General features: G+C 37.2%; 1 protein-coding gene across 1 annotated transcript in view; it reads right to left on the minus strand.

Moving 5' to 3' along the window:
• The window catches only part of Lhfpl1 (LHFPL tetraspan subfamily member 1), a 43,276-nt gene extending 16,200 nt beyond the window's left edge, over positions 1-27,076 (minus strand). Inside the window, exons 1-2 of the mRNA XM_090326366.1 lie at positions 26,695-27,076; positions 19,748-19,846 (exon numbers count right to left, since the gene is read on the minus strand). Coding sequence (XP_090182492.1) covers positions 19,748-19,846; positions 26,695-27,076 — 481 coding nt within the window. The remainder of the gene's footprint in view (positions 1-19,747; positions 19,847-26,694) is intronic.
• Positions 27,077-27,543: the final 467 nt, after the last annotated feature.

The following is a 27,543-nucleotide window of genomic DNA, read 5'->3' on the forward strand; positions in this document are numbered from 1 at the left end:
TGAACATTCCAGATCCCTGAAGGCTCACTTGGAAGAGGAGAAGGAAAAAGTCCTCTAAAAGCTATGGCTGTCCAGGTGTACATAGGATTGCTAGTAGCCGCTGAGACAGTGACCCAGTTAGAGCTGCCAAGGAACACAGCATGTGGGTTTTTAACTTCATGTTGGTCCCACAAGTGCTTTTAAAGGTAGAAATACCAGAACACGTGCTAGGAAGTCAATGACGCATACACTAATGAGCTGTTCCCATGGTGATAGAAATGCTCTGCTTTGTCTGATATTTTTACTCCTTCCCATATTTGCCAAGCAAACTGAGTCCTATTGAGCCATCCTCAAAGACTACTGAGCATTTGATTCTGAGATCTTTTCATGATTTCCATTATTTTAGGGTTATTTCTTACATTGCTGTCCTGAGTGTAAGCTCATCTTTTTTTTATCAATGAAGAAAATCACATCTCAAGCCAATTTCAATGACAGTATTTCTCCAGATGGCCTCTTTCTGACCCTAAACTCCCATGTCATAATACCATCCTTTATTAGCTATACCTGGAGCATCTTCTGAGAATAGCCTTGGACAGACTTGACTGGATCATTTTCATTAAGCATGATTTCCATGTTACACTTGGCTTCTAAGAAATTGGCTACTCTCACAAACTTGTTCATTGTATACTGCAGACTTCTGAGGAATTATCACCATGACACTCTCTTGCAGTATTAATACATGCTAATGTAAATAAAAAGATTCCCACGTATCTGACATCTGCTCAGTAGCTCTCAGTCGCATCTCATTGAAATTTTCAGCATTCACCCAGTAACTGGAATAGTAATATTTAATGTCAGTCAAGTGTTTCCTTCGACCTACTGGGTGAGGTAGAAAGCAATAAGTTCTTCTAGCAAGTTGTTCTCATATAGATTAAAAGCAACGAACCAGAGGAGTGAAAGGGAGCCAGAGATGGATGTAAGACAAGTAAACAGACTATTACTGTGATAAATGCTATGATGAGTGATTCTGGCAGGATACAGATAAAGGCCATCGAATCCTGTTTAAATGGGACACGTAGATGTTAAGAAAGTATGAGGAGTTCGCATGACAATACAAAGGAGAAGGGTACTCCTAGCAGAGACTAATACCTGCAAAGTTGCAAATGCATGAAGGAGGATTACATTTCCAAGGTAACTGAGTGGAAGAAGTGGCAAGGGAAGTGGTGCTCGTGGTCCTGGTATGCTGTGACAAGAACTTGAACCTGAAGGAGTAGGAAAAAGGCAATTGCTAGAGGGGAATGACATCTAACTTGAACTTCAGACATAAATTTGGCTGCAGAATGGAAAAGATATCAAGAGCAGTGGGAATTACCTTTTTAAAATTTTTTCAGTACTTCAATTTGAACTCAGGGTACCATGCTTGCTAGGAAGACACAGCCACACAGCCATTTCACCACACTTACAGTGGGGGGCTGGGGGAAGGAAGTGAGTGATTTTTTTCAAGTAAATCCAGATGGGAACTTTTATTAAGGGAAGGAAAATAGATTCTACAATGTTCTTTGTGTGCCTTGGAATTGTGCCAGTATTTACTCTGAGGATGCCACACATTTGAATTAACATTATTATGGCTGCATTTGCTAGGTAGCCATATAAATGCCACCTCAGATAAATTACAAGCTCCTTAAAGATTATATCCTTAAAATCTCTGCATTTATATACTGCTTTATTCTGCATCTTGCATTCCATAGATAAGCAGAATATGCTAGCTGTCTATTATCCATTTGGACATAGTAGTCTTCAAAAACTGCCAGAACACCAGACACAGCAATCTGACCTACTTGAGGACACAAAAGTGAATGCTCCCTCATTCTAGCCATTGGCTTAGACTCATACCATCAACAGAAACTTTGAACATTATTTCCATACTCCATTAGCCAACAGTTACACATCAAAAGACTATCCTTGATCAAAAGTCTCTGAGTGTACTGGTTTAAATATGCACCAATGTCTTCAAGGAGTTCATTTCTTAAATGCTTATTCCCTATCTGGTGGTACTAATTTATTAAGTTCTGAGAACTTTAGAAGATAGGGCCTAGCAAGATGAAATAGGCCATGTTGGTATGTCCTTGGGGGCTGTATTTTGTCCCCAGTCCTTCATTGTCTTTCTCTGCTTGTTGTCCACCACAAAGTAAAAAGTTGTCTTTCCCACATCTTTCTGCTACAATTTCCTGCCTAACTATGTGCCACAAATCATTGGCAACAAAGAGTATAAGCTGAAATCCCAGAAACTATAAACCCCAAATCCTTATTTTAAGTTTCACTCATGTCATAGCAATGAAAAACTAATCAATGCACTGAGTAGTAACAAATGCTATAATAATACCTACCATCCAGTGAGTATAGTAATTTACATCTTGCATGATTTTTTTAAGTATAGAAAAATCTATCACCCCTTTAATTTGCCTCCATTTGTTTTATCCACCCATTAAATGCCAGTTACTGGCAAGGATATTATTCTACTGGAAAGAATTGAGTAGCCAAATTAAGTATGCTGTCAAATTCTCCAGCTAGTCAGATGGTATTAAGACTGGGCCTAGACTCATGCAAGCTTGGGAACTTAGTGACTTCTAGTGGTGTTTTAGGGAACCATGTTTGATATTATGTCCTGTCCCTTACTAACTGAACTTCCAGGGAAAATCATTTAAACTTTCTGAGTTTCAGTACCACTGTAGGGAAAAATGAAAGTGCTATCACTTGCCTCAGAGAACAGCTGGGTGAGTAAAAGACAATGATACACATAAAGCACATAGCACAGAGACTAGGATAATTAATATTTCTCAATTACTTTTTCTCTCAGCTAATCACTCAATTCATTGGTCTGTCAGTACCCAAGTATTTCTGAGAGCCTGGAAATGCAGCTTTTTAGGCTACTCCTGGATTAATATATCTAGGGAAAGGGCCCAAAGATTCTATGAGTGTGTGTGTGTGTGTGTGTGTGTGTGTGTGTGTGTGTGTGTGTGTGTGTGTGTGTGTGTGTGTGTGGCTGTGTATGCATGCATGCATATGTGCTGTTCCAGAGATTTGAACTCAAGGCTTAACTGCTATATTTGAATTTCTTTTGCTCAAGGCTAGTGCTTTACCACTCGAAACATAGCTCTACTTCTTACTTTGGGGGATAGTTTATTGAAGAGTCTCATGGACTTTCACACCTTTGCAGGCTTTGAACTGTGATCCTTAAATCTCAGCCTTCTGAGTAGCTAGGCCCAGAGGTCTCTTTTGTAGAGCCTACTAGAAAACCACCTGAACTAGACCACAACTCATAAATCTTTAGCTTACAGAGAAAAAGTACAAGGGAATCAACATTTGTTGCAAATCTGTATCACACTTGATGTAGTGCTAAAGAGTTTTACCTGAGAGATACTTTTGTATCTTTATCAATGTTTATCAGAATTTACTGAGGTGAGGCTTGGCGTCAATAGTTTGAAAAACTATAACACAAAAGACTGATGCAAGATATATGTTAATACCTATGACTCTAACCTCACTAGAAAACCACTTCTAGAATTGTAATAGTTTCCTTCCATTTTGCCTTTGAACCCCATTTCTGTTTATTATGTAAAAAATTCTTGTGGATTTGTGTAGGCTATAATAAGTATAATCATGATAATATTAGTTATTGATTACAGGCTCTGAGCTAAATGTGTTAGTTATACAATCTCGTCTCATTTTTATGGCCAGTACTCTGTAACTTGAAAGTTACAGTATTAAGTATCCCCTATTAAAAATAGATTCAGTTTTTAAACAAAGGCTTACGTTATAATATTGTTCTATAGTAGACTGAGAAAGACTAACCGCACAATAAAGGTGACAGAAGAAAAGGAAACCAAACAGTCTGTAAGAAGGAACTCCAGTGAAAGAAATGGAAGGAAAAAATTAAGTGTGATCAGGAGTCCAGAATGAAATTTCCTAGCTTTACTGCCACCTTGTGGTTATCATATATATAGAAATCAGTTTGTACTTCAGTCTTATTTCATTTTGTTTTCTTTCCTTTTCAACTTAATATGCTCATTTATGTGTGTTTGCTTATTTGTGTGTGTATTAAGAATGTGTGATTTTTGCCTTTCTGCTTTTTTAGAGCAAAACAGATACATATGAAATTAGATCATAGGCCACACTAGAAATGCTAAGGAAGTATGTAGGTACTTCAGCCCTCTGGTTAACTACTTCCATGTAGTCCATTTTTATTTGAAAAATTGAAACTAAGGCTCAATATAGACAAGTGTTGTATCCAAGCCAGCTTAGAAAAATAAATGCTCAGATATCCAGATGTCCTGGTACTCTGTACAGACCTGCTTCTACCATACTCTGCTGCCCCTCTGTGGATAGGACAGTATGTTCAGCTGCCTTATTGTGCTATGATGAGCACAAGGAAACAGAGATCCCTCACTGAAGAAACTAACAGAAAGGAAAGTTAACAGGAAATTTCTGGAAACTGAAACTCCAAGTCACTGTAAAGGCTTAGAAACTGGCAATGACAGGAAATGATAGGAGAATAAAGGAAATAAACCTCAGTGAGAGGAACCACAGTGAACACACATGCGGCCTTGGATGAGTCTATAACATTATATAAGTCACCTGAGGAGCCAATCTTTGGCATCCTTTCTAAAATAAGTGCTTGAGGGCCAGGAGTTTGGCCTAGTGGTAGAGTGCTTGCCCCACATCTGGCAAAAACTAAAAATAATTAAAATAATTTAAAAAATAATAAAATAAGTGCTTGAGCTGGGCACCGGTGGCTTATGCCTGTAAATTCTAGCTATTCAAGAGGCTGAGATTTGAGGATTGCAGTTCAAAGCCAGCCTGGCCGGGAAAGTCTGTGAGAAAATTTTGTTGTTCCTGCTTGTCCTGGGGCTTGAACTAAGGGTCTGAGCCCTGTCCTTGAGCCACTTTTGTTCAAAACAAGTGCTCTTAACGCTTGAACCACAGCACCATTTCCATCTCTTTCTGAATACTTTATTGGAGATAAGAGTCTCATAGACTTTTCTTCCCCAGCTGGCTTTGAACTGCAATCCTCATAGCTCAGCCTCTTAAATAGCTAAGATTTGCAGATGTGAGCCATCATGGCCTAACTCCGTGAGACTGTCATCTTCAGTTAACCATTAAAAAATAGGAAGTAACACTATGGCTCCTAGTGATAGAACATTAGCCTTGAATGTCAAAGTTCAGGCATAGGACTCAGGCCCAGAGTTCAAGTCCCATGACTGAAAGAAAAAATGAGTGCTTCAGAAATAGGTTGATTACAAATTATATAATATACAAATTCCTGAGCATATTAATACATGCTGGTGTGCACCTTATGTATCTATTACCTTGATCATCAAAACATTCATACGAGAAATATAATTACCAGTCCCTATTAAGGGAGATATGATGAGGTAAGTACTATGATCAGGTTTGCACAACTAGTCACTGACAGCATTCACATTTGAACAGAGGTAATTCTACCATGATGACGTGCTTTTATTCTTCATGCCATATACGCTAAGTCCTTGTTGCAATTCATTCTTTTTCTGAAAACTAAAGCAGTATTAACATTTTTTAATTTAAATTGCATTTTTATTTTGGGGATAATATACTGAGGGGTTACAGCTACCTTTTTCAGGTAGTGGGTACATTATTTCTCACACATTGATACCCCTTCTCATGTTTTTGTCCCCCTTTCCCTTCCTCCATCCCCTCCAAATCATCTTGTTTCCCTCATTCCCTTCCCTATTTCAAATAAACAAGTATATATACAATAGTCCAAGTAGGGGCCGGGAGTTTGGCCTAGTGATTAAAGTGCTTGCCTAGCATGCATGAAGACCCGGGTTCGATTCCTCGGTACCACATACATAGAAAAAAGCCGGAAGTGGTGCTGAGGCTCAAGTGGTAGAGCTCTAGCCTTGAGAAAGTCCAAGGACAGTGCTCAGGCCCTGAGCTCAAGCCCAGGACTAGCAAAAAAACAAAAAAAAATAGTCCAAGTAACAAAGGCAGATATACAAACTACATGACATTAACCATGAGTGGAAAAACTAGAAAAGAAATAACTGTGCATAGTACATTAAGAAAAAAAATTAATAAAAATAAACCTCTTGGTCCAGGAGTTTGACCTAGTGGTGGGGTGCTCGCCTAGCATGCACGAAGGCCTGGGTTCGATTCCTCAGTACCACATACATAGAAAAAAGCCAGAAGTGGTGCTGTGACTCAAGTGGTAGAATTCTAGCCTTGAGAAAGCCCAAGGACAGTACGCAGGCCCTGAGCTCAAGGCACAGAACTGGCAGAAAAAAAGATAAATCTTTTGTTTCCATGTCCTAGAGTTCATTTTGCTTAGTCCCATCCTGTATGACATAGCTTTTGAGCTGTTGTGATTCCCTGCTAGGCGAGTCCTAGATGTACACTAATTATTACAAATGAGGGAAACCATTGAGCCTATGTTCCTTTGGGTCTGGGCTACTTCATTTAATATGATTTTTTCCAAGTTTTTCCATTTCCTTACAAATGGTGCATTTTAAAATTTTCTATCAAGGGACAGGAGTTTGGCCTAGTGGGGTAGAGTGCTTGCCTAGCATGCATGAAGACCCAGGTGTGATTCCTCAGTACCAAATACATAGAAAAGGCTGGAAGTGGTGCTGAGGCTCAAGTGGTAGGGTTTGAGTCTTGAGAAAGCCCAAGGACAGTGCTCAGGCACTGAGTTCGAGCCCCAGAACTGGCAAAAAAATTCATTAAACTGGATTGTTTGCCAAAATATTATTGAAAATGTTCTGAAATGGTGAAATTTGGAGGGATTTTTATCTCCTTCTTCCTGATTTCCAGTCCACTGTATTTAACATACATTATTGGGGTTTTCCCTCTTGTGGCAGCACTGTGAATTAGACTTATGGTTGTAGGCTGCTAGGCAAACACTCTATAATTTGAGCCACAGTCCTAGTCCCTGCGTATTGTTTTTTCAGAGAAAGCCCTCACAAACTTTTGCCTGTTCTAGCTTTGAAACTATCTCTCTATGTAGCTGAGATATTGGATCTGGCTGGGTATTATTGTTTAAAGGAAGAAAAAAGTACTCTGTATATCACTCTGACAATAACATTGAATAAAAAAGAATGTCGGGCCGGGAGTTTGGCCTAGTGGTTAAAGTGCTTGCCTAGCATGCATGAAGACCTGGGTTCAATTCCTCGGCACCACATACATACAAAAAAAAGCCGGAAGTGGTGCTGAGGCTCAAGTGGTAGAGCTCTAGCCTTGAGAAAGTCCAAGGACAGTGCTCAGGCCCTGAGCTCAAGCCCAGGACTGGCAAAAAAAAAAAGAATGTAAAAAGAATCTAAAACTCTATGAGGAGAAGAAAAATGGTATAAATATAATGATAATGACATCAGACTTGTTATTATATATCAAATACTATACTATGTGTATTTCATACATGAGCTCATTAGTCTTAAACAAACCCTCTGAGACAGCAATGAGCCACAAATACTGAACAATTTGCCCAGGTTACAGCACTAAGGATCTAGATTGCTAAAGCCAACTCTAACCATTACGATGTACACAGCCTTCCTCCCACCTGTTCTTCTCTTTTCTCTTGTTCACATTGCTTTTGATCCCAATTAGAGGCTTGGTGAAAAATAGGTAGGAGGTAGCATTAAATGCATCAATTTAGTATTAGACTTTTTCAATTCGCTTGTGTGGGATGATGTCTGTGAAATCATTTGATGACTAGACTCCAATTAACAACAAACAAAACAACACTTTTCTCAGCTTAAATCTTTCATTTACTTAATAAAATTAAGGTAGATGAAAGACACTGTTCTTCACAGGGCTGTTGCTGGGAGCCTTTGCTTGACTTTTTCCCTTCTTGATGAATGGATGATTCACTCAACAAACAGATATTGCATTGCCAACAGGTATCATCTACAATGTATGGGAACATCAAGAAACTAGTCTAAAATCAGTTGTAAGCCCTTAAGCAAGTTATCTCCCCTGGTTGGGTCTCAATAGCTGGATATGGATAAATTGAAGAACACATAGAGATTAATTCAATGGCTTTTTGCCAGTCCTGGGGCTTGAACTCAGGGCCTGAGCTCTGTCCTTGGCCTTTCTCAAGGATAGATCTCTACCTCTTGAGCCATAGCACCATTTCCAGCTCTTTGCAATATTTTTATTGTAATTATTAAAAGGGTTACATTATATTCACCAGATAGAAGGTGCATTACTTCACAAACATTGATACCCTTTCTCGTGTCTTGGTCCTCATTTCCTTCCTCCCACCCCCACCCTTATCTTATTTCCCCCCTTCCCTATCCTATTTCAAATAATCAAATAAGCATATATACAATATATCAGAAAACAAGGTAAGATACTGTAACAATATGAGATACCCAAGGGACAGCAAACGAGATGAGAGATAACATAGTACATTAAGGACAACAATCATTCATTATATGGCTTTTGTTTCAATATCCTGGAGGTCCTTTAATTAGCTTCATACTATATGGCCTTATGTATCTAGGTTTTGCTCTATTGCAAATCTCTGCTAGTAGAGCCCAATGTTTCTACTGATTATGACAAATGAGGGAAACCATTGAGCCTATGTTCCTTTGAGTCTGGCTTACTTACCTTAATATGATTTTTTTCTAAGTCTTTCTATTTCCTTACAAATGGGGCGATGTCATTCTTTCCATTGTGTATAAATACCACATCTTGTTGTTCCACTCATCAACTGTGGGGCATCTGGGTTGGTTCCATATCTTTGCTATGGTAAATAGTGCTTCCAGCTTTTTTTTTCTATGTATGTGGTACCGAGGAGCGAACCTGGGTATTTGTGCATGCTAGGCAAGCATTCTGCCACTAGGCCAAACTCCTGGCCCCAATTCAGTGTTTTCTTACTTAAAGTAAAAAGAATATTTCAATCAGTCACATTCTAGTAGCTCACTCCTGTGATTCTTGCTACTCAGGAGGCTGAGATCTGAGGATTATGGTTCAAAGCCAGTCCAGGCAGGAAAGTCCATGAGATTCCTATCTCCAATTAACCCCTTTCTCCTCACAAATGGCTAAAGGTAGATGTGTCACTCAAGCAGTAGAGTGACAGCCTTGAGCAAAACTGCCAAAGTGAGAGCTCATGGACCCCTGTTCAAATCCCAGTTCTGGCATAAGGGGAAAATGTATTCCTTCATGAAGTATATACTACTCTGAAAAGAGAAAATTTTTGACATCTAACTGTACTTACAAATTCTCCAACACAAGTTAAAAAGCATGTATAGCATACTGATGCCTTTATGAGAACTCTTCTTCTTGCATCTCCCGTGCTTAAGCCTTTCCGTCCTTCAGGTTTCTTTTAAAATCAAAACCAACCTTCTAACAGGCTTTGCCTAATCCTCTCCTAATTTAGGTTAGATATACCTCTATTACTCTTTCTCATAAAACCTGGTCTTTTCCTTCATAGTATTTTTCAGCATCTTTAATTAGTCTCCATGAGGACAAACAAGTACATTCTGCTGTAGCCCCAATTCCTAGCACAGTACTAAGTGCTGTGGACTGTGAGACCATTTTCCAAGCTGCAAATTCCCTGTCTTTAAGCTAAGGAGGTTAAATCACATATATTGACTCAGTAAACCTCGCTAGTATTAACAAAGGAGAAGCAAGCTATCTCCATTGGGCAGTTTTCTTTCTAATAAACTTTAAAGGTAATGAAAATACAAAAATTCCCCAAATCATTATAAACTGATTACTACTAATAAATAAATTTTTACAAATATCCTCCAATAGAAGAATATGGCAGTGAAGGACCTCCGGGATTGTGATAATTAAAATAAGGATACTAGCTGGGCACTGGTGGCTCATGCCTGTAATCCTAGCTACTCAGGCAGCTGAGATCTGAGGATCACAGTTCAAAGTTAGTCTGGACAAGAAAGTTTGTGAAAAAAAAAGAAAAGAAAATTTGTGAGACTCTAATCTCCAAATAATTACCCCAAAAAAGCCAAAAATGTAACTGTGGCTCAAGTAGTACAGTAGTAGCCACGAGCAAAAAAGCTCAGAGACAGTGCCCAGTCTCTGAGTTCAAGCCCTAAGGCCAGTATATGCACACACAAATAAAGGATAATAATGGACCAACAAAACTCCCATAATAACTATTATCCATTTTGTTCTGATATTCTATGGTTCTGTGTAAAATTATGGTGTATGTAGCTATATATATATATATATATATATATATGGCAGTATAAAGAAAAATGTTATCTCAGTGAAACTGGCACTGTAGGCCTTGTTCTTTCAAGATATAAGGGTTTTATTCTTCCCCTCAGTATAAATAATACAAGTAGACCAGACTTACAGTTGTTTTAAGAATAAAAATGATAATAAGCATAAAGTTCATGACATAATCACCATACTAAGTATTCAGAACATTTCAGACCAGTAAATATAGGATAATAGTTATCACTGTGAGAGAGGCAGGGATGTAATTGGATCAGTATATTCAAAAGACTTTAGTCATACTGGCAAAGTTTTATTTCTTAAACTGAGATACAAATCTCAGCTCTGTCACTATAAGTTTCTGGATTTAACTACCTCTCTTCAGTTGATGATGGGTACATGGGTGATGGTTATATTACTCCTTATGCTTAAAAATACTTGATGTTTTGTACAATATTTTAAAGTGATTAACATAACTCCTGTATGTATTTAGTAAATTACAGCAATTATTATCACAGATTAAACACAGCTCCTAAGTTGTGGTTAAGAGCTTGCCAAGCATACTACTTCTAGAATCAGATTTACACCCTGGTTCTGCCAACTACAGTCCTGTACAAGTTAATAACCACCTCTCATGAAGGTGATCTTTCACTTATTTCCTCTCCTAAAGGATTGTGTGACATGATACACAGAATATTGTATGTTCTCAAAATTTTCTTCGTCATTATTAACATTGTTCTTTTTGTCCCCTATCTTATGTATAGAAAAGGGAAGAAAGACTTAGGGATAAGCAAATGGAGAGGATGAAATAAGTCTCTCATTCTCAGCCCCCTCCTGTTATATTTGTCCTAAGGTGGCCTCTCTCAGAGAAGCAGCATGAGGTACTGTGAAGGCATGCTTGCCTGGCATTTAGAAATGAGGTTCTAGGAAGGACTTTTAATCTAAGCTAAGAAATATCAAAATTATCCATGTCAGAACTTCTTTTTGTAGCAAATGGCATACAACAGGATTTGTGTAAATAATAGATATTTTCAGAATATGAATGTAAATAATCATAGATAAGAATGTACTCTCTGTATTTTCAAATAAGTAATCCTCCTCTTTTCTTTTGTTTTAACACATTAAAACTAGGTACCAGCCTATTCCTTGGGGAAAAAAAGAACTATCAAAATGAATCTCAGAAATAATATATTCAGGTGTTCAAAGTTCAAAATAAAAGTAGGCTGAGAATGAATGGTTTTGTAAAAGATCATTTCAAATTGCTTTAACTGAGAATATTATTTGAAATGATAAGTAAAAATCAAATGATGCAAATCTTCTTTATACTAATTGAGTGTAGAGCAATGCAAAACAAATTAAAATGATGAGAGACAATAGGTAAGCTCACAATGAGCACTTTGGATGACATTGAATTTATTACTAATTTTTGAAATGTTAAAATGCACATAGCAGCTAAACTGATAATTATATGAATTTGTCCAGCTATACTATTATGTTAACATCTACACAGATGATTTTTGAATTACATTTTCTAAAAGTACATTCTATTGAAATTTAAAACTAAATAATTGAAATGTACATAAATAAGTGTTTAACCTTATGTAATTTGATCATCCCCCAAATTTTCAGTGCCTAGTACTTAGTACTGTTTACTTAGGCATTGAGGACATAGCAATAAGCAGCAGTCAAAAATCCATGCCTTGGCACATGCTGGTTGCTCACACCTGTAATGCCAGCTATTTTGATAACATCTGAAGACTGAGGTTCAAGGCAAGCCAAAGAAGAGAATTCTATGAGACTCATGTATCCAATTAACCTGCAAAAAGCCAGAAGTGGAGGTGGGGTTCAGGTGGTAGAATGCAAATCTTGAACAGAAATGCCAGTTGAGAGCTTCAAGACCTGAGTTCAATTCCCAGTATTGGCACCAGAGAGATACCCATTCCTTCACAAAGCATATCTAGCTCTAAAACTTTAAAAATGTATCTAAAACAAAGGATGATCTATTCTATCTCCATCTATCTCTCATTCTCCAAGAGATATGAGTACATGAAAATCTGAAAAATGCCCAGGAACATAGCAAGCTGAATAGTTACATGGCTGATACCATCCTAGATGGAAACACATACTCAAATTTATTAAAATTTCTGGAGCATGAAAATCCCTAATAGTCCTTTGGATTGATGAAATTGATACCAGGAAAACACTTGCTTTGCACTTTAAACTTTATGTATTAACTGTTTTATTTTGTAATGTGTATGACACACTCTTGATCTCAAAGCATATATAGAGGATATAGAAAAGAACTTTGGGAAAAATAAATAGAAGCAGAATAAAAAGAGAAGAATTTTAAGGTCACTGACTAAATTAGAGAAAGTGAGTTAGAAGATGAGGTGGAAGAATAGCATCATGGTAACTGGCTCAATTCTCCTACAACTCATTTCAAAAAAATAAAATTAGATGATGAACTAAATAGAATTATTGATATGAATTTTTTCCTGTACAAAGCTACAACATTACTTAGATTGACATCAGAGCTGATCTCCAACAAGCAAGTCAAATCTGCACAAACATTGGGAGAACTCTCTACTTCTGTGACATTGAATTAAATAATTGATGACAAACAAAATCAATTTCAAAGGAACACGGAAATCTATCCTTTAAATGCTGACAATTACACAAAAATTATGTAGACTGTTTAACATCACCTAGTCCTTTTCAGAAAGAAATCTGACCCTCTCTAAGTGAAATGTAAAGCATTAAATTCCACAAAGACAATGGAATGCTGATGTACAACCTTCCTCTTCCAGTGTATTTACTTTTAAACTTTCCACTCCAAATAAGTTCAATACAGGCTGACAATTCATGAACTAACAATCAGAAATCCCCTTTCTTAATCTGAAATGTTAGATGCTCCAAAATCTGCAATGAAATCACCCACATGAAAACACAATGTGAAAAAAATCCTATGTGAACCTACATGAAAAGCCACATTCAAAACGCAAACATACATCTGGGCGTGGTAGCTCTCACTTGTAATCTTAACTTCTCAGGAGGCTGACATCTGAGCATCATAGTTTGAAAGTAACCTGGATAGGAAAGTCCATGAGACTGCTAAAAATTTCCAAGCCTCACGATCAGCATGCACGTGCTCACACACATGCAAGTGCTCACGCATGCGCACACATACACACACACACACACAACATAAACACATTAAAAATATTGTACAAAGTTATTTTCATGGGCTCCATGTGCATATCTATATACGTATGTGTAGATATTCTTGTCTATGGAATATCAATAAAGTTTGTTTTGAGGCTTGGGTAACAACTCAAAGATGCATTATCATACGTATCCAAATATTCTAAAATCCTAAAAAATTTCTGGTCCCAAACATTTAGATAAGCATTGTGAAACATGAACTTTAAAGAATTTGAATAGATTAGGTTGAGCCATTATTAGGCAACCCAGATTTGGGGATCAGAGATTGGATAATATCTTGGCCCCCCCTAAGGGAAGAATGTGATTTTGTGGTTATTTTTAGCCCTATATAGACATCAATACTAGAGGTTTCATACAGTTATATATTTAATAATTCAATTTAAGACTCAAAATTCTAATGTAAGCCAATAGAAAGAGGAGTTGAAGACACAAGTGTGACTTCCTTCTACTACCAAAGTGACAGAGAAATCCATTACACTTTAATCTTCCATCTACTTTCCTTTGTACTATCTTCACCTCTTTCTTTTTTTTTTGCTAGTCCTGGGCTTGAGCTCAGGGCCTGAGCATTGTCCTTGGACTTTCTCAAGGTTAGAGCTCTACCACTTGAGCCTTAGCACTCACTTCCAGCTTTTTTCTACGTATGTGGTACCAAGGAATCAAACCCGGGCCTTCATGTATGCTAGACAAGCACTTTAACCACTAGGCCAAACTCCTGGCCCCTATCTTCACCTCTTTCAAGCAAGTCATGTAGAATGGTTTTTTTCCCTTTAATAGGGATTGTGTAGGCTTCGAGATTTTTTTTTGTGTCTCTGAGCATCTCACTTTTCAAAATACAGAACATGTAGTAAAGTATGGAACCTACAATACTGTTAAAGTAAATGCCACCAACTAATAGTTTATTTCTTAGTGCAATGACTGCTATCTTGCAGAGAGGCACCATTTATTTTGAGCCAAATGTTGTAGTAAGTGGTTTCATATATCTTTTATTGTTATGTTCTAACACTGGCAGTTATACTAATACTAAATGTGTTTTGTAGAGAAGGAAAGTAAGATACTATATAGCAACTTTCCCCTGTTTCACTACTTAGGTGACAAGAGTCTGGATGTCAATATGGACCTTCAGTTATAAAGCCTATGATCTTGCAGTGCAACATGCTGTACACTAGGGAGAAAGAAACAAAACTATGTACACTGGACATTCAGAGTACATTTTGTGGTCTCATTCACCCATCCCCATAATATCTAACACGTGCTTCTACACTATAGCTACATTCATAGTGATAAAGAAATGCCTGGGGAGGAAGACTTTATTTCTGTCTTTGACATTCCTAAGATGTCATTTCTGATATAGCATGGTATTTTCAAATTATAATGCTTGTCTTACTGCTACTCCTGGAACTATTCATTGTAAATAAACAACTATTAATGTAGGAAGTATCACATATGTTTGGCCAGATGAGTAACAAAGAGTTAAGGATGGAACAGGTTTTCACTACATTCAATATTCATCAGAAAAGTGTTACTATGGAGATATGAAATTGGAGAATACAGACAGAAAATTTACAAAGGAGAGTTATTTAGGAAGCTGGAAGGATTCAAAGGTAGTTCAGCAAAGGTAACACTGAGGCACACCTTGAAAATCTTTTTATTTCTAAGGATTTGCAGATACTTCTCCAGTGTGTTAAGAAGAGAGCTAGAATGATCAGAAAGTTTATAGCATAGGGAAGAAATAAAAACAAGTAAGGAACATTACTCAAGTAAAAGAAGAAAGGAAACATAACTTTGTGCTAAAATGATTAAAGACAATAATACTTAATGAGAAAAAATTGGATATTTTACCCTTAAGATTAGGATTAATGGTTGGGACTTTGGCCTAGTGGTAGAGTGCTTGACTAACATGCATGAAGACCCAGGTTCGATTCCTAGGTACCACATACATAGAAAAAAGCCGGAAGTGGTGCTGAGTCTCAAGTGGTAGAGCTCTAGCCTTGAGAAAAATTCCAAGGACAGTGTTCAGGCCCTGAGCTCAAGCCCAGGACTGGCAAAAAAAAGATTAGGATTAAAACAAAAATATCTGCTTTTAGTAGTTGTATTTCACATTATTCTGGAGGTCCAGTCTAGGACATTAGACAAGGAAAATGAACACAAGCCATCTAGATTGGAAAGGAAGAATTCAAACTTTCTATTTTTGCATGGCATGATTCTTCTAAATAGGAAATCGTAAGAAATCCATTTTAAAAGTATCAAATTAAGGAAGTCCCAAGACTCTTTTTTATAAGTATGGTGTCTAGAGGGGTTACAGTTACATTCATAAGGTAATGAGTACATTACTTCTTGAACATTATTACCCTTTTCTAGGTTTTTCTCCCATATTTCCTCCCTCCCTCCCCCCAGGTTGTAAAGTTCATTAATAAACTACTCAGAAAAAAAGCAGAAGTGGCACTGTGGCTCTAGCCTTGAGCAAAAAGAGGTTCAGGGAAGCTCTCAGTTCCTGAGTTCAAGACCCAAGACAAACAGAAAAAAAGTATTCAGTTAATAACACAATTAAGTAAGGCTGAAGATTACAAAGTCAACGTGTTAAAAAAAATTGGTCAGTCACCAGTGGCTCACCCCTGCAATCCTAGCTACTCAAGAGAATGAAATAACAGGATCATAGCTCAAAGCCAACTCAGGTAAGAAACCCATGAAAATCTTCTCTCATTAATCAACTCAGCCCTGACAAAAAAAAAAAAACTAAGAGAAACCACCCTGGCCTTGAGGTTAAGCCCTAGCATATATATATATATATATATGCTAAAAATTACTGCTACAAAAATAAAATGAAGAAAATGGGTAGTAGCCTGATTTACTCTTTCTATAATGTGTGCAGGGTTTATCTCATCATAGTGTACCTTGTAAATAATATATAATTATTTGTTAATTAAAATTAAAAATTTCTAAATTTACAAACACTAACAATCTAACAAAACTGCTATCAAGGGCTGGGAGTTCGGCCTAGTGTTAGAGTGCTTGCCTAGCATGCACGAAGACTTGGGTTCGATTCCTCGATACCACATACACAGGGAAAAAAAGCCGGAAGTGGAGCTGAGGCTCAAGTGATAGATCTCTAGCCTTGAGAAAGTCCAAGGACAGTGCTCAGGCCCTGAGCTCAAGCACAGGACTGGCACAAAAAAACTGCTATCAAGAAATGTACTTGAGGGAAAGAGTGGGGGGAGGGAAATAGGGACAAAAACATGAGAAGGGGTATCAATGTGTGAGAAGTAGTGCAACTACTACCTGATGAATGTAACTGTAACCTCTCTATACATTATCCCGACAATAATAAGGAAATTGAAAAAGAAAAAGAAATGTACATGAAAGGTATGAAAAGATGGTCAAGGAGAGGGAGAGGAAGAAATGCAGTCATAATAGTCAATAATAGCCTATAATCCCAGGAAAGTTAACGTGAAAGATAGAATGGTGAAGAATAATGAAGGGATAATATTGATCCAGAGGTACTTATAAACAAATTTGTTAAATGGTAACTCTTTTGTACAACTACTTAGAGATAATAAAAATATAATTAATTGCAGTAATGTAAACATAAAAATAAAATCTAAAAACACTGGAGTCAACTTTGCCCAATGAATAAAAAGATGTGTACGTCATTGATAGGAATTAAACACAGCCAAAATAAATGGAAACTCATTTCATGCAAATATATTAAAAGGCTTAATATTACAGGAAAAAATACTTCCTAAAGTAATCTACACAATAGCAACCAAAATGTTTTATATAGAAATCGACAAGCTGAATATAAAGTGGGCATGGAAATTCAAAGGACTTAGAATAGTCAAAAAGCTTTGAAAAAGGAGAATTTGAATTTTACAATTTCAGCACTATAAATCTGTGATAGTCAAAATAGCTTAGTTCTGACATATGGATGCAAATAAGGTCAGTCAAATAGAAGCAAGAGCTCAGGTAAGCAGTTACATTTATAGGCACAGTTACTAAGATCATCCAATTGGGAAATATAATTGGTTTTTCAATAACAGAATAGACACAAAATAAACTCTGACTTTCACCTGAACCATTTACAAAGAAAAAATGAAGCAAATCATAACTTTCCATAAGTCCATTCATTGTTAGCTATGGGACTAAATGCAAAAATACCAAAAGAAAAAAAAAACAGGTAAATAAGATTTCACCAAAATTAGAAAGCTATGTACTTCAAAAGAATGATATCAAAAACATGACAACCCACAGACTAGGAGAATATATTGCATATAATATATCTGAAAAAATATATAGAGCCTAGACTATGTAAAGAACTTTAACAATACAACTTTGAATCTGTACATTTTGCTCTTCATTTCTTCAAAACTAAATATTTTTACATTTCAAATAATAATATACACTTCATGATTTTATTGATACAAAATGTCTAGAATGTAAATCCATATCAACAATGGTTTCCAGGGTAGGCACAGTGGCAAAGGTAGACTACTGATAGGTAAGAGATTTATTTTATGCTAATGAAAATACTGTGCAATTGGACGGTAATGATGCTTACCCAGTCTTGTGACTAAAAACCCTTTGACTTCATATTTTTACAAATTTACATTGATTTTACCCTTTTGGAAAGTTGATTTTTATCACATTAAATAATTTAATTTTCTAAAATAACTTCTTTATTTGGAGCTATTAACAGCACAAAGAAACAATTTTACTGCATAAATTTAGGGTATTAGAGCATTATTTAATTAGGTTAGTTATGAGGTATACTAGTAATATATTAAACTAAAAACATTTTTATATGTAGATCGAATATGAATGTTACTATATGGACATATATTTTATATACATTATGCATAACGGAGTTTGGATTGTCATTGTTAGATAATAAATTTTAAATGGTATCAGAAAGCAAATTATAAAAGTAGGCCATAAAAGAAAAATATTAAAATTCTAGCTAAGGCAGAAAAATTGATTTACTCACAAAAAAACACATAGGAAACAAATTTACAATCCTTTACTAGAAGCCCTTAGAGAAAAATGTGTTTTGGATTTTAGAACTTTTGGATTAGAATGTGGTGTTAAATATCATATAAAACATGTTCCTTCCTTAGTGTGATATGATATAATTAACATATGAATATTTCTGCAAGGAAACAAGCATATTCACATTAAATTCTATGAACAAAGAAAATAGTGTCACATGTTCAAATCAGGATTTGGTTTGCCAATTAAGTATAAAAATATTCTTTAATTCCTCAGAGTATATTCTTTGTTTTTTGTTTGTTTTTTGTTTGTTTCTGGGTGTATGTGTTGGTATGGAGGTTTGAACTCTGGGCCTAGGCTTTTTAGCTCAAGGCTAGTGCTCTACCACTTAGAGCCACAGGTCCACTTCCAGCTTTCTGGTAGTTAATTGGAAATAAGTGTTTCATGGACTTTTCTTCTTGGGCCGGTTTTGAACCTCAGTCCTCAGATGTCTGACTCCTAAGTAGCTAGGGTTATAGGCATGAGCCACCAATGTACAGCTTCAGAGTATTTTGAAGCTAAAATTCCATACCATAAAAAGGACCATGTGTTTTGAAGGTTTCTGTATGCTCTGGTGAGAAAAGTCCAGAAGTATATAGATCTATATTAGAAGCTCATGCTTGCTGAAAGTACTTACAGAAAAAAAGTAACAAATATTTTTCTTATGGTATTTTTTAAAACTACACTGCTCAAAGGGGAGTTACATATTATCAAATGTTTGAAGGATTTAGTTAAATTAATAAAGAATTTTTTAAGTTAAATCATAAACCTAACAAGTAAGTAGGAAAAGTGTGCCAGACAGAGAAAAGACCATATTTTCTTCATTTCTTCCCTTTTGGAAGAATTATATTCACCATTCAGCTATGTCCTGAATCAAAAACACTAGACATTCCATCATCCTCACTTGTCACATCTTGCATAGAGACCTGACCTTGTGTTAGCTTTGTAAAGAGAATAATTCTTTCATACAAGCATGGCTTAGCCTCCTGAGTACTGAGATTATTGATATCTGCTACTGTGCCCAGCTACAGGTATTTTAAATCCTTCTAAATTGTTGCCACAAACTACCCAGAGGACTATGGAAAAGTACAGAAATAGTGTAGATAGTTGAGAATGCAGAAGTTAACAACCAGCCTTCCATAAGTTAAAACGGTCAGATATGTGTAGTCAAACCATCTCTTTCCACAAACAATGGCATGAGAGAGTCAGGCAAAGTACCACTAAAAAGGAAAGTCCTGCTTAAGAAATAATAAAACAAGCAAAAACAACCACAAAGAAGAACTTTTGAAAACAGCTTATCTCACCTTACCTAACCGAAATTGATTGGAGACATTCCCACATGTTTGCATTATCTCTGGGCTATTCCATCCCAAAGGATATAATGCACAGCCTGAACTTATCAGCAGCCCTGGAAATAAAAGGATATATATGTATATATGTTGAAAAATAACAATTTTTCATTATTTTACCACCCCCTCTGGGATTAATTCAGCTCAAATTTGCTTCCTCTGTGCTGAGTTTACCTATTCTATTTCACTCTAAATTTCTGTTTCTACCAACTCCTGGAAGGAATTGGTGTGTCATAGAGGCAGTGAAGTGCACTAGACATTGGAAATGAGAACTCATAAAGAAAAAGTAGTAGAAGTTGAGACTAAAACTATATACATTTCAGTTAAAGTATTAAGGGGCAGATCATTGTTGAGACAATGTCTCTTTGTATAGACTAAGGTAGCCTCCAATTCGCTATCCTTCTCCTACCTCAGCCTCCTAAGTGTTGGATTATAGGAAAGGAAAATAGGGAGGTATCACCTTGCTTTGCCCGTCAAAATATTTTAAACAATACCTTATAAGTTCAAGCTCTTATACTGGAGAAAAAAGATGAAAACATAGCCATGTATAGACGTGTACAACCATAATCCTACATCTTGAGAAACTGAGACACTATCACAAAAACACAAGCAGAGAGAGAGATAGAGAGATGGAGAGATCTAGAGACAGAGATCTGCTGGCTTAACAGATAATTCACATGTTTAAAAAAAACAGAAGTTAGAATAAACTCAGTGTGAAACTAAGCCAAGTTTAATCCCAGTTACAAGTGAAAATCATTCTGAGTGAACTGAGCAAACTGATTTGTAGAAGGGAGAGGAGAGACTAAAGTAGAAAAGTGACAAGACACAGACACCGTGAGCAAAACCTGCTCAGTCTTCATGAAAGAGCTTTAAAAAAAGAGAATATGGCCCTTTGTGATGGGATTTCAATTTCAATATTTTTGTCCATTGTGGGGCTTTAATTCAGGGCCTGGGTTAGTGTTCCTGAGCTTCATTGTGCTTAAGGCTAGCACTCTACCATTTGAGGCATGGTGCCACTTCCTCCAATTTCAGTTTTCACAACTGGAAAACAAATCCTTTTTTCTTCATTGAGACAACTCAAGTCTCTGGTATTTGCCAATAAAAAAACCACTAAAATTTGATTATAAGACTATTGTACTCAGGTGCCACATCAAAGGACAGGAAAGGGACACCTGCCATGAATGTGGATACAGAATATAATGGGTAAGAAGTACCCGATAATGGAGCAGTGGGGAATGAATGGCATATTGTGGGATCCAGTGCTCTGAAAATCAACTGGGCAATGCTGCTCATTTGACCTTCACCTCTTTCCTCAATGATGAAAATCCCATAGACATTCTTAGAAGCTTGTAAGCCCACTTTGCCATCAGATGTACTGTTCAGAGAGAACTTAATGTGGCCTCCATACTTACCTGCCATATGGCAAACTGCTTTTTCTCATTACCCATTAAGGCCACAAAAGACAGTGACATTAAGAATACAAGAAAAATTAAATTGGAAGAACTTAGTGACAGTAACAAAGATTTGGAAACTACAGGAATGACTACAAAATGTTACAAATTCCCTTCAGCAGAAATTTTGAAAATAGAAGAACTCTTGTCTGTCTTGTAGTCTCTCAGGATATGAAACTAGTCTCTCAAAGACCTTTCTAGGATAGGGAATTTGTCCAGTGACAATAGAACACTATGTGTGTTTTATCCCATAGAGAAACTGAAAATCTAAGATGGCAGGAGGAAGTAGCTCAGAAGATACTGCAAGTTCTGGTCACATTGTATGCGTCTGGGTGGTAGAGATAATGTAGACAGAGTTCCCATACAGGTTAGGGATACCCATACAGGGGTAAAAATGACATGGGCTGGGCTTTTGAACCTCCACATTCAGATTACTGAGATTGGCAAAAACTCGACTTCTCAAGCAAGAATTTGTGCTGGTCAATTGCCTTTCTTTAAAGAAGATGGAAAACCTCTCTCCTTCAGCTCCCTTTCTCCTCAGAACTTACCTCAGGGGAGAGATTTCCTCCTCCTCCAGGAGGCATTCCTTCATCACCCCTAATCCCCAGGCTGAGGCATATGTGTCTCTAATTTCATAGCACACTCTGTTTACTCCAGTTAATAACAATCATGTGGTATATATTTTTCAAAATATCTGTTATCTGTTTTCCTCATGGATGTGAGCTCACTAAAGGTCCTACCATGGTTGTCAAGTATATATCCTTGGTACCTGATTCATAATAAATAATAAATGCATCTATTTCAGGGTATTCCTCACCTATAAAACATTGCCTTTGCCCATACTGTCCTAGGGTGAAGGAATCTATAGAGACTTCTCCAGCTTGGCTGATAGTCATAGAACCTTAGAGACAAAAAGGCCTTTGGAGATTACCTATTATAACCCTTCCCTTCACAGGTGCATTTATTGAAGTTCTGACAGAAAAATGATCATGTGACCAGTTAATAGCAATACTACTCAGAGATCCTCAACCCTTAGAGAACCGTGCTTTATAGAGACAATTATCCAGGCATGACTATGTTTTGTTGAGAATATCTCTAACACACATTGAAAATTTTGCAAGCATTAAATCTGGACAGATGATACAACCTGATGTTTTCAGATAATGGGTTGTGGACTGAGCCTAGATCTAAGTTCAAATTCCAACTCTGCCACCTAGAGGTTATATGACTTCAGATAAATTCTTTGATCTCTGCTTTTAATTTTCTCATTTTAGAATGGAACTTAAAAATGATACTCTATCTTACACAATTATTCCAGCAATCAAAGCGAATCATTTTCAGGCTGACAATAGCATAAAGAGAAATCAACATAATGGAATAAACTATTTGGAAGTCATGTCTCAAGCAAAGTATTAATATGTAGGAGTTTAGAAAGTTAAAGTCCAAAAAACAAACAACCTAATTAATAAAAACAGTCAGATGCACTACAACTGATGAGTGATTTTCTTTCAATGGTCACATAAAAGGGACACAGAGCTAAATCTCTATATAAATCTATATATGTCTATATTTTATATAAATTTATAATAAGTTCAGTTATTACACAGGAAGTTGACTACAGTTAACAACTATAATGGCAATGATTTTTGCATTCTTTATAGCTAGAAGAGTGTGTTTTCAGTGTTCTCATTCCACAGAAATAATAAATGAGTGAGATACATAAATGCTAATTGCTTTGATTTTATCACTACATGTCCTATACATATATACTGAAAGATAGTAAGTTTTAGAAAGATAGCACCTTTCCCAAAGTCAAGTCCTTGGTTATTTATCTGCAGTGGCAGTTTTGTTTCAGCTTGAAAAATGGAGCTTCAGGAACTTACATAGAGAAAAGAATTGGTTCCATTGTAGACATGTTCAATTCTGTCCTCTTAACAATGTCCAGAGTAGTGTCTCTCTTGGCTTGAGGAAAGTGAACATTGTAGGTACATGAGAGGCACTGGGGATATTTGGGGAAATATGCAGCCTTCTACCTGTTGCTATGTGTATGAGAATGGGAATGGAGATAGGAGAGTTGGGGGGTAGACACATTCTTCTACGTACTCCAGGTGATTCTGATACATTCTCTGTTGCAGAACGATTCTTGGCATCCCTCAAGTAACATGATCCAAGATCTTATATTTTATTTCCTGACAAAAAGTTTCTTCCATTTACCTCTCACGTATTTCCTCTTTGTTGAGCTCTCACTGAAGGTAGAGGATAATTCACAATCAGCTTGCATATGTATATACAGGGGAATGTGAATGATGACTATGTTCTCAGGGACTGGGGCCAGCTGGTTGGAAACTTCAGCATCCCTAGGGTTGAAATAATCTCTTGGCCAGATGTTTCCTTAACCGGTTGGAGAAGGGCATAAATGTCCCAGTGGATGTCTCTTTGGACCCTAAGCTTGTCCAGCTGGACCAGCTGCAGGTGGAGCAAATGAGACCCAGGGGCCCCATCAGGTCACCTTGCTGAGTATGACTCAGACCAGCAGCTCTTTATTTCTTCCTGTCTCTCCCACTTTCCACCACTCATCTCTGTGGGCAGCTGCCAGACCGGAGAACGAGAGTCAGTAGAGGGAGGAGGTAGTTCTTAATGGATACTCCATCTCTTCAGTGGTTTGGGGTCTGGCAGAGATAATCCAGACCTGAAACAAATTGGTTCCTCCTCTAATGTATTTCAGTTAATGCTTTGGCTGCTGAGAAGCAGTCAGGCCTGGAGCAACAAAATCAATTCCCCTTAGCTGAACAGCAAGCTTAAACTTAACCCCCACAGTTCTTTTCTTATGTGTCTTTTATCCACGATGTCCCGAATACTGCCCAAGTTTGGCTTCCAGTCACTGAAGGAGCCCCTTCTGAGGTCAGACTCAAGATATTCAGTGAGCCATAGGTAATGATTTTGTGCCACGGTGCACTATATTAAATATGGTACATTCAAGCTGGCCACCATTCCTTTACATCTGTGTAACTTTGACAGCCACTTGTCCCTAACACAGAGTCAAGCATGGCTGTGAGTTAGCTGCTTACAGATGGGGATGCTGTAGAGGTCTAGAAATCTAACCTAATTGCATATGTGCCCCCTTGGGTCTTGAACCATTATTACTGCCAAAGGACTTTTTTCCCTTGATCTTGAAAGACATTCATCTAAATGTAGACACTATGATGATAACCTTCTGAGTAAGAGTCTTAGGACGTATAGAGTGACTAAATCATATGAAAATGAAACAATGTGTGTGTGTGTGTGTGTGTGTGTGTGTGTGTGTGTGTGTGTGTAAAACACTTGCCACTAAGCCAAAGTCCTCTTCTTCTCAGCCTGAGTGTCCACATCCTCATTGCTCTTTCACATTCTGCCTCAATGATTTCCTTTGAGCTTCTAGATATGAAATGTATCACATATTGTTTACTTATGTGATACTTATGGAACGCTCAAAGAGAAATGAAATCTCTGGTTTAGAACAGTATCCACATCCTGTTTGGTACTATGGTTTCAAGGAGAAGTTAATCTAACTTTGCTTTTTATGGTGGCTAGAAAATAACCAGTAGCTGCAGCAGGACAATTCTGAAATGAAGGAAGTAGAACTGTAGCACAGATTTCAACGGTTCATCAGGTGCCAGGCGATCATGTCATCATAGCCCAGGTTTTCTCAATCTTGGCACTATTGAAATATTGGGCTGCATACATTGATGCTGAATGAAGGGGTGTGTTATTCCTATGTCAATAATGTAGGATATGTTATGAACTACTTCATCTTTACCCCTTGAATGTCAGTATCGCCCTCTTCACAGTTTGATAATCAAGGTGGCTGCAAATGTTGCCAGCTGCCCTCTGGGGTAGGAATGGGGAATACAAAACGAACCTAGTTGAGAACCTCAATGCTTAAGCTAATTTCCCTCTAGTGTAACCTGAATGCAGTCACTGGTCACAAGAAAAAAAACTGAAATCTGAACTTCACTGCTCAAGAACAAGTTCAAGCGACGTGAAGCACAGGAAAGGTCATATCATTCGCCTACAACAGCCACATGGAAACACGGAGAATGAGATAGAACTACAATTCAAGTTTCCTGGCTGTATTCACTCACATAGTGATGCTAAGGGAAATGATAGTGTTAATGAAGTGGATAATAATTCTAAAACTGAAATAATGAACTTCACCTGGCGATTCTACCAGCACTTTTCCTATTGCCCCATGTAGGTATCTAAAATACCATAAATATTCACATATTCATTTGCTTGTCTGTCTGAATTTATGTATTTTTTCTTGTCAGAAAGTTTCAAGTTAACTGCCCACCTTATCTTACTATAGTATTCAAATTTTGCATTTTGTGCTTCCCTAACCATAGCCAGACTGCTAGCACTAAAATTAATGGAAAATGAATCAGGAAAAGGACAAGTAGGGTGGATCAGGATCTAGTCTGGGTAGAGTTACTTAATGACTGCCAGACAAAGATGGTCTTAGATTAAGACCAAAGAAGCTGGCATCTACAATACCCTTTAGTACTCAGAATTTTACAATTACATTTCTATATATGTGTGCATGCACAATTACATTTACATATATATGTGTGTATGCACAATTACAATTACATTTCTATATATATGTGCATGCACTGTGTTCTAAGGAGACTGCCAGAGAGCAAAGCTCTTGGAGATCAAGTGAGTACTGGAGCAATAACACTAGAACATATGCTTCTGGCACCTGAAGGCAGAACTGGATATTCTTTTCAATTATTTTATGCTGATAATTGTTTTGTCTTTAATGAAAAGGGTGTTTTATTTTATTTCTTTTTAATTGACACATAATAATTGTACATATTTTGGGATACACTGTGGTAATTAGAGCCATGTATATAAATGTATAATGATGATGAAATAAGAGTAATTAGCATTACCATCATCTTTAAAATTTATCATTTCTATATCTTGGGGACCTTTATAAAGTATATAACTAAGTGCTGTTGACTCTAATTTTCATGCTGTATTCTATTTTTTTTGCATTTTCATGCTGTATTCTAAAATACCAGAACTTCTTCTTCCTAACTGTATTTTGATAGCAAGTATCCAACTTCCTTTTATCTCACTTCCCGTTCTGCAAACCTCCAGTGACTACTATTCTGCTTTCTTCTGTATTGAAATAAAAATATAACTTTTGGGATAATGTTCTTAAATAGGTACCTTTAGGTGACAAAATTGAGTTAAACAAATATACCAACTCTGCCCACTAGCCTAAACCCTACATTAGGTTGAGCATTGGAAAGTTTTAAACTAGGAATTTCAGAAAAGTCCCCATTCATGTAGTTACAATTGGACAAAGTATAAGATGTGAAAGGTAAGATTTTCCCATTAAGGATACATTTCTCACCTCCTCTCCTACTCCAAAGCTCCCAGTTTAGTTAATCCCAGCAACACCATCTTACCTCCCACAAATTGTGCTGCTCCCATGCAACGACCCATCATTCTGGAGATGAGTTCCTCCATGCAGCAGCCCAGAACAGCAGCCAGTGCCACCAGGAGCAGCAGAGCACAGCCAGCACCTGTTACCACTGTGCACATTTGCCAGGCGAGGCTTGGGATGGCATTGAAGCTGGCGTAACGCCCACATTCTTCCACCATAATCAGGTTGTGCCCCTCGCCCCTCACAGGGTAATTGCACCTCCGGAATGTGCTGAAGGACACTGGCTTTCCTAGTTGTGATCCAAAAAGCCAGTAAGGCAGGAAGTAACTAGCAGAACTGGCCACGGCAGTAATAAGGGACAGGAAGGCCCAGAGAGTTCCCACCAGGGTCAGGCTGCTCCTCATGGTCTCAGGTTTCTTTGTAGGGTTGAGGAGATGAGTAGATTCAGACTACTAAATGTAAGAAGTTACCACGTAGACTCCATCCATCATCTGGTTGGCAAATCCTGGAGATCATTCATGTGCCACTTGGCACTTACTTCTGGATAACATTATTCTCTGAGACCATTTGGGTGCTGGTGGTATTCTGATTTTCACTTTTGTTCAGAGATCTATAGTCACTAGGCTGTAATGAAAGAATCACAGAACTGAATTAATGACTACTTTGCCAATCTAAATATAGCCTGACAAGCCAGCTTCTAACTCTTGATACAACATGGAACTAGTGGTGTGAAGACAGTCTGAATGAAAGTAATCCTGCACTGGAGGTCCTTAGGGATTCCATCTAAATAATGTTTCCAGCCTGGAGGCCTGGAAGAAGGCAATACCTTGGAAAGATCAGGAACAAAGTTGTGTTCATAATTGATGGAGAA

This window comes from Megascapheus bottae, chromosome X (assembly GCF_031878675.1).
Source record: "Megascapheus bottae isolate mThoBot1 chromosome X, mThoBot2.hap1, whole genome shotgun sequence".
Taxonomy (NCBI): Eukaryota; Metazoa; Chordata; class Mammalia; order Rodentia; family Geomyidae; genus Megascapheus; species Megascapheus bottae.